General features: G+C 41.6%; 2 protein-coding genes and 1 non-coding gene across 4 annotated transcripts; all 3 read right to left on the bottom strand.

Moving 5' to 3' along the window:
* Nucleotides 1-208: 208 nt before the first annotated feature.
* On the bottom strand, nucleotides 209-2,199 carry LOC104608706 (putative phospholipid hydroperoxide glutathione peroxidase). Of its 2 annotated transcripts, XM_088890114.1 has the most exons (7): nucleotides 2,093-2,199; nucleotides 1,862-2,056; nucleotides 1,281-1,357; nucleotides 1,120-1,181; nucleotides 851-969; nucleotides 513-680; nucleotides 209-389 (listed from the first exon to the last, which is right to left on the bottom strand). In XM_088890114.1, exons 1-7 carry the CDS (start codon nucleotides 2,150-2,152, stop codon nucleotides 357-359), a joined length of 714 nt encoding a protein of 237 aa, XP_088746240.1. In that variant the 5' UTR covers nucleotides 2,153-2,199; the 3' UTR covers nucleotides 209-356. The 2 variants fall into 2 exon arrangements, with proteins under 2 accessions (XP_088746240.1, XP_010273063.1); XM_010274761.3 differs by having other exon boundaries at nucleotides 1,862-2,181.
* Nucleotides 2,200-5,852: 3,653 nt separating this feature from the next.
* LOC148790780 (ethylene-responsive transcription factor CRF2-like) lies at nucleotides 5,853-6,377 on the bottom strand. The gene is made up of 2 exons (XM_088890357.1): nucleotides 6,286-6,377; nucleotides 5,853-6,126 (listed from the first exon to the last, which is right to left on the bottom strand). The coding sequence occupies exons 1-2, from the start codon at nucleotides 6,375-6,377 to the stop codon at nucleotides 5,853-5,855; spliced, it is 366 nt and encodes a 121-aa protein (XP_088746483.1).
* Nucleotides 6,378-7,032: 655 nt separating this feature from the next.
* On the bottom strand, nucleotides 7,033-7,119 carry LOC148790779 (small nucleolar RNA snoR14). The gene has a single exon (XR_016078197.1). It is a non-coding gene; the product is annotated as a small nucleolar RNA snoR14 (small nucleolar RNA).
* Nucleotides 7,120-7,804: the final 685 nt, after the last annotated feature.

The raw sequence follows: 7,804 nt of genomic DNA, 5'->3' as shown, positions 1-7,804 counted from the left end.
CAGGTCGCCTACCGGCTTCAGCCATCTAGGTTGATCAAAACCTTGGTGGTTGATTATTTCCATAAAATGCTTTCTAACTAAATCGATGTGCGAGTTCTCCAATCTCCATTGGAGGATATCAACAAACACTGGATATGCTACAGCGATACATACACAGTTACACAGAGCGAGCAGACAGCTGGTACTTGGCAGTAAACATGCTGGGAAATACGGGAAGAAACTGTTAATGCCTATTTAAATAGAACATGATCTGGTGCAATTTATATCTTAGTACAAGACCACTTCACAGCCATTTGAACATAAGCCTATTTTATTTAGTAGGGGCAAATGGCAATGAAACCTCTGTATCCCAGCACTTAGGAGACACCCAACAGCTTCTTTATATCGTTCTGCAAAAGAACAAAAGAAACACACAATTTAAAATCAAAATGAAAAGCAGTGTTAACCCAACTCAGCTGCTGAAGCCTGCAAGCAAAATCCAAGTGAACAAATGATGAATATTCATCAAATACCTCCATACTAAGAGGAGAAGTTGTTGGAGCATAGCGATCAACCACATTCCCCTCTTTGTCAACCAGAAACTTTGTGAAGTTCCACTTGATTCCACTTCCAAATATCCCACCTTTGCTTGACTTTAAGAACTGGTAAATTGGAGCAGAATTTTGCCCATTCACATCAACCTAATCCAAGAAGACAGAAATTAAGAAATGCTCTTACTACTTTTCCCTCTTTCTGGGTATGGAACCTCCGTGCTTTCTCATCAACAGATGAACACAGAGACCCCCTATTACACATAATGCCGAAATCTTTCATTGGAGGGTAACAGCATCTTTTCTAGTCATGGAATTACCTTGTCAAAAATGGGATACTCAGCCTTGAAGCGAGTGCAGGCAAATTCCAGAATCTGTTCGTTAGTTCCTGGCTCCTGCTGACCAAATTGATTGCATGGGAAAGCCAATATCTCTAGACCTGCACAAATGGTGAACAGAGTCAACTCTTACACCTAGTCTCAAGAGTGAAAAAGGAGAAAGCAATAAAAGAACATTGAAACCCTGGTTTGTGTATCTATGCAAGCATTCCTGTTAAACATTAACAGGAAAAGGCAGTTGAAATCCAGACCTTGATCTTTGTACTTGTCGTATATCTTACTCAGCTCCGTATAGTTCGAATTGGTCAATCCACTGAGAAGCCAATTAAAGGGGAAAAAACTCAGAAGGTTTGTTTACAGTTAATGAAGTTAAATCCAAATGAAACCAGCAAAGAAGGAAACTAAGTTATACCATTGTGATGCAACATTAACGATCACCAGAACCTTTCCCTTGTAAACGCTAAGATCGACATCATTTCCCCTTGCATCCTGCAAACCAAAGCAAACTCAGTATGGGAACAGATAAACCAACATAAGAAATTTAATTACATCAGATATCAGGATCCTCTTTTGATGGGATTGGGGGCGGGTTTGTCTAAGGAGACCAAACACCTAAACGGGCATGATATCGACAAACTAGACTACAAAAAAAAAAAAAACAAAAAAAAGGAGACCGAATTCTTTTTGATAGTAAGGAAAATTTGTAGAAGCAGAAAAAAAAAAAGGAAAATTTGTTGAAATAAAAATTAAGCGACAGAACGGAGTTACGGAATCACGCAATAAAGCCATGCAAATGAATGGTAATTTTATTCTGGAAATAGGATATCAAATCACTTTTTAGAAATTAGTAACTATAATCGGGAAATTTGAAAAAAAAAAGAATTAAAAAGATAAACCCGACGCCCTTCCGTAAGGCGTTAACAATCGATACTAGGTTAAAACAGATATTCCAAAAATACACCAAAAAAATTTCAACAAATCAAAGTGACGAACCTTGACAGTAAAATCGTGAATGGATGTTGGTTCTTTCTTCGATTGGCTTGCCATCGTAGAAGCTGATTTGACTAGGAACAAGATGGGCTTTCGAGAGAAAAAAGAAAAGGGTATCGAAGAAGAACGGGGGAGCCCTGATACTATGAACTTCGGAACAGATGAGAGATGGCGGGGTATATAGAACTTCGGAACAGATGAGAGATGGCGGGGTATATAGAACTTCGGAACAGAGATTGCAAAAACCGCGAGACTTCTGCAACCTAAAATGCGACGTGAGGAAGAACAGAGCATATAGAAGGTTAAAGGATGAAGATATTATTATGACAACGGCCTTGTCTCTGTGTTTATAGGGTATCCATGTGAAGGTGAGAGAAAAACGTGTCAGTCAGTTACGTGTACACGTGGGGCCTTGACGTACTCGAGTCCAATCTCGGCGAGGATGCTTTCACACTTAGCAAACACTGATCGTTCACACCATTCTTATTTGAAGGGTTAAATTAAAGGGGTTATTATGATTCAGTCCACCCCTTCCACGCCAAGGGTTTTTTATAATTACAGTTCAAAAATCCCTAAATTAAACCTTTGAACTGACAAATATTAAAAAACCCATGTGATCTTGCGCAATCTGACTGTATCCGGCAATGAAGTGGCTTATAGTTAACAGCTGAGGCGGTTGATCTGAAAATCAAAGAACTTGGGGTATTTACCCGATGAGGTCGTTTTGATGCTTAAGTCAGTACTTAGCGAGCTGATAAAAAAGGCAGAGATTACACGTAAAAAAGAGAGATCGTCCCTATTACATTTCGAATTGAGTTCGGGTGTAATTGGTCTATAGTGATGTTGAAGAACTTCAAGACTTCTATAATCAAAGGGTGAAGAGGTAAGCGAAGACCAACCACAAGCTGCTCTTCGAAAATTATGATTTCATTATAATCGTGTTCCCAAGGGAAATTGCTTATGGAGAGACTATAGGTGTACTCATTCGGGAGGTGGTATTGACCTATTAAATTCCTAAGTCTATCTACAGTCAACGTCGAGGGACCGAACTTGTCCGGCGCCTGACCTCGATGAGAAGTAGACGCCGGATTATTCGTGACCTCTCGCGCCTCCCAGGATGACTCCACCTCGGGAGGACCGACCTGAGCCGAGGTACCTTCCTCGGGCTCATCCAAAAGACTATCAAAACTAAGCTGCGACATAACTACGAACTGAATCGAATTGAAAAAGAAGCTAGGGAAGACTCACCTAGAGAAAATGACCAAACCGAGAAAACGACGAACTGGGAAACCCGAGCTAAGGAGTCTAGACGCGACCTCTGAGCGAAAGGCTAGTGTAACTTATGGCGAGGAAAAATGTCTCGGGTCCCCCTATATAGCCACTATGTCCAAGAATCAACGATCGAGATCAAGGCTATCCAACGACTCTCAAGAAAACCGGCTGCACGACCCCCGAGGTTGAAATCAGATTAGCGCGTTTTTTGGCATCTGCGGAGTTTATAGATCGCGTGACGTCCGCACGTGAACCGTACGTGACTCGGGTTATCCTTGATTGAGCCAAGCAGCGAGCGGGTCTGACTGATGAACTATCTGATTGGACGGCCTAGACTTCGAACCAAATCCACCCGTCATATCGTAAACTCCCCATACCAGGTCAGGACCCCTAGCTAGGGGAGTGGGGGGCAATTAATGGAGGGTGATTTGGTCCGACCTCGTAATAAGGGAAGACGTGTACGCGACTCCACATGGGCGACAACTCAGCATAGCCAGCTCGCTACAAAGTAGTACTCCACTACCCCGAGCTAGGGATCCTTCGAACTGAAATCATCCCGAGCTAAGAGCACCTCGGTACTCATCTCGAGCTAAGAGCACCTCGGTACTCATCCTAATCTAAGAGCACCTTGGTACTCATCCCGAGCTAAGGGGACCTCGGCATCAGGTCGCGGCATGAGTTTATAATTCAGTTCGGGGTGTACGACCCTTAGCTCGAGAACATCAGTTCGAGGCAGACACCAGCTCGTGTATGCCGATCTACCCTCAACATAATCCCGATAATCACTCTAACGATCCCCGAATTCCACGGGATCACGTCTCATGACAATTAAGCATTATCTCTTCGTCCGATCCGGGCGGAAGTGATTAGCCTTATCAGATGATAACGTTATCTCCGGATAACAAGGAAACGGACTCTATCATGGAAAAGATCACGAAACTACTCCGTGAAGCCCGCGAGGACTCCATTATATAAAGGCCCCTCTCCCAAGGCCCAAGGTACACGTAATCTCTGCCTTCTAGCCTTCCCATTCTGAATTTCTATCAGCTCGCTAAGTACTGACTTAAGTATCAGAACGACCTCGCCGAATAAATACCCCCGGGTTCTTTGATTTTCTCTGCAAATTAGCCGCCTCAGCTGTTAACTGGAAGCCACTTCATTGCCAGATAGGAGCAACCAGATTGCATAGGATCACCATGGATTTTAAATACTTATTTTAAAATAAGTACTTAAATCAAGTAATGCGAGAATATACAATAAGTAGCAAATAAGTATTTATTCATATTAGCAAAAAAATAAAAAATAATTATTTATTGTTTTACATACAAGATAAGTACTTATTCATTTTTTGAGGATAAGAGTATCCTTACAAGAAATTCAAACTACCCACATTGCCCCTTTTTATAGAGAAGAGGATAGATACATGAGGTGATGGTGAACCAGGCGAAGGCATGAGCATAGGAATGGTAACTGGGCGGGGATCATATTTTTCGTCCCCAACTCGGTTTTAAAATTAGCTCTCATTCCCGTTTTGATTTCCACTGGGGATAAAATTTATTCTTCATCCCTGATTTCCAACGGGAATGGGTTTACTTCAAGGACCCGAATTCTTGAAATGTTTTTAGATAACAGTATTTTTTTTGAAAAATAAATTTATTTAAAATAAATAAAAAATTTAAATTATAAATAATGTTTTAAATATATTTTGATATATATAATATAATATAAATATTATAATAGTATATTTCATATAAATAACATTTAATATATATATATATATAACTGGAGTCGGAGCGGGGTGAGGACCTCAATCCCCATCCCCGACCCCATCCCCACCCCGCCAAAACAATCCCCATCCCTGACTCGATGGGGTTGGGGAAGTCGGATCCCTATCGGGGACGGGAAAATGCCATCCCTACATGAGCAACCAGGGAGGATTTCATGGTTTATGTAAGTGAAATCCCTTATGTTTTTTCTTGATTCCTCACCGTTTTTGGTTGCGATTTTGCTATGGTGGGCTTTAACCCATTTTTTGCCATTTTCTCCTAGATCTGTGCTGGGAAAGTGGCAAATACAATTCGCCATTTTCCTAACAATTTTTTTGATCAAAATGTTAAAATCCGATTTATGAAAGTAAAAATTATGGTTAACTTGCTAATATTTGCTTATGCTCGTAGTTTTTTTATTAACTATGAAAAACCATTATTCATTATTATTATTATTACAAGAAATTATTTTTTGGTTGTGGGCCCTATGTATTTTATCACTAGTGTAGAGTGTTATAATTGGTTCCACAGCGTATTGAACAACTATTGCGTTAAGCTAATCTTTCTCGAAATAATAATGTGATTGGGTGGCTTCCCCGATATAACTTTTAACTTTGAAATTTGAATATATGGAAGCATATTTTAAAAAGGGTAAATTACAAAGACCCCCCTGTACTATGTGGTCTGTGACAAAGATCCCTGTATTTGTTTTGCCACAAAGATCCCTTGTACTATGACCGTGAGAGAAAGACCCCCTTTCGTTAGCTTTGGCCAAAATCTGTTTACAATATTTTTTAATCCCCATACTACCCTCAGGCGAAAAACATTGTTCATCTTCCTCGACCTCATGATACAGCAGGGGCGGCGAACTTCTGAAGTCTTCTCTCTCCCGATTTCTCTCTTCCCCTTTCCCTTTCTCTCCTCCCTCTTTTTTTTTTTTTTTATCTTGATTTCCTCTATTTTCCGATGTCACAGTAGCAAAGGTAGCAATAGAAGGAATCGTATCCAGAACTGGTTGGTACTTGTATCTGCTGCTTAGCTTTTGGCGGAGTAGCAAAAGTCGTCATTGCATTTGGTACTCTCAACTGAATCGCTGCATTGTCATAAACTTTGGCTGCTTCCTCGGCGGTGTAGTAAGTTCCCAGCCACAAGCGTACACCTCGTGCGGGGTCTCTAATCTCAGCAGCCCATTTTCCCCATGGTCGTTGCCATACTCCGCAGAACTTCTTGCTGTTTGATGAAGAGAGATTTAAGGGGCACCGGTTAGACTAAATGTTTTCTCCTCCGACTGATTTTTTTCGCCCGTTCCGAACGGATTTACTTCTCCAACCACCATTCGCGTTATCGTTATCTATAGAGCAAGATTCAATACTAATCTCGTTGACGTACCTCTTCACTCTGTGATGGCCAAACAACACATCTTCGTCGTTAGACGAGTCCGTCGCGTTGGCGTCGGTAAAAGAAACCGCATTCTCCCTCATTCTAACCGTCGAACCTATCGTCGAATCCAATAAATCCACCAAAATCCCTACTCCCAACAGCTTCCGAAAGGCATCCCCACTCTCGAAACACCCAGCCACCTGCGTAATCACCGCCGTAGCATATCGCGGTTGGAGTTCCGAATGATGTCGACAAGAGAGAAGATGATATCCCGCTTGGTGCCATAATGAGTTGATACTTATCAACGATGAGAAGGCTGTAAAGGGTCACGGTGGCAATTTGAACAGTGGCAGGGGTCGAAGTGGAGATGTTAAGAAGAGTAGCCACTGCCTTTTCCTGGGCGACGGTGGAGCCAGCTTCTATGGTTGTGGTTGTGCCTCTGAGCCTCCCTAGCTCTCTTGGGTTGATTGATGCAATGCCGATTATATGTAGACACTCTTGAAGCTGAACAAGACAAACTGTGAATGCAGCTGGACGAGTAGGGCTGCTGAATGAGCAGTTAGAACCGAGAATGACACCATAAAATCTCGCAATATCCTATAAGGATACAAAAAACAATAAATCCAAAATACGAAAAAAAGGAAAGCTGCAAATCAAAGAAAATCAAACCCCAAATAAATAAATGAAAAGAAAAAGAAACAAAACCTCCAATGGCGTATTGGAAATGAATTCAAGGTATTGGTTGTTATGGAGAAAACGATCAGAACCTGTCGGGATTCATGATTAACATCACACTAATAAATTCAGTGGATTGACAGATCATGAATTTCATCGTCACCTCGTCTTCCCCCAACATCCATGAAGACACCATTAACCAGCGTTTTGAAATAAGAAAAGGGATAATAGCATTTGAGAGCAACTTTTGGGCCCTAATATCAATAACAGTAATATTTTTAAAAAAATTTAAAAAATAGGGTAACTTTTGAAAAATAATATCAATAAAGGACAGAATCACTGTTCATCTTCTTCCTCTTGTATTCTATTCACCAGCGCCGCCGCTCACCGCCACCCGCCGCTGTCCGCCGCCGCCTCCAGCAATGCCTTTGCTTGTCTCCCTCGGAGGTGGGCGGAGGCAGAAGCGGCGGCGGTAGTGCTGGTTGTTATTTCTTTGCCCAACGCCGCCACCTCTGCCAACCAGCGCCACCGCCGCCTCTATCTCCACCCACCTTCGGCAACATTGCCGGAGGCGGAGGCAAAGGTGGCGGCTTTGGGTAGAGAAATAACCACCAGCTAGTGCGCCCGGGATGCATCGTCAAACACCCGGGACACCAGTTTAATAATTTATATTTTTTCAATCCTCAAAACTAAATAAAGAACGTAGTTTAGTGGTGGGGAAGGGGTCGAATCCTCAGGGAAGCAAGGTTAAAAATTATTATTTTGTTCCGAACAAATAAGAAAAAGAAAATAGGTTTCGGATTTGTAGAAAATAAGAAAATAAAATTTATTAAAGCTGAAATTAAATATTCAG

Source organism: Nelumbo nucifera, chromosome 6 (assembly GCF_055504915.1).
Source record: "Nelumbo nucifera cultivar China Antique chromosome 6, China Antique-T2T, whole genome shotgun sequence".
Classification (NCBI taxonomy): Eukaryota; Viridiplantae; Streptophyta; class Magnoliopsida; order Proteales; family Nelumbonaceae; genus Nelumbo; species Nelumbo nucifera.
Note: the sequence above shows the minus strand (reverse complement) of the source record. Positions and strands in the feature narration are given on the sequence as shown.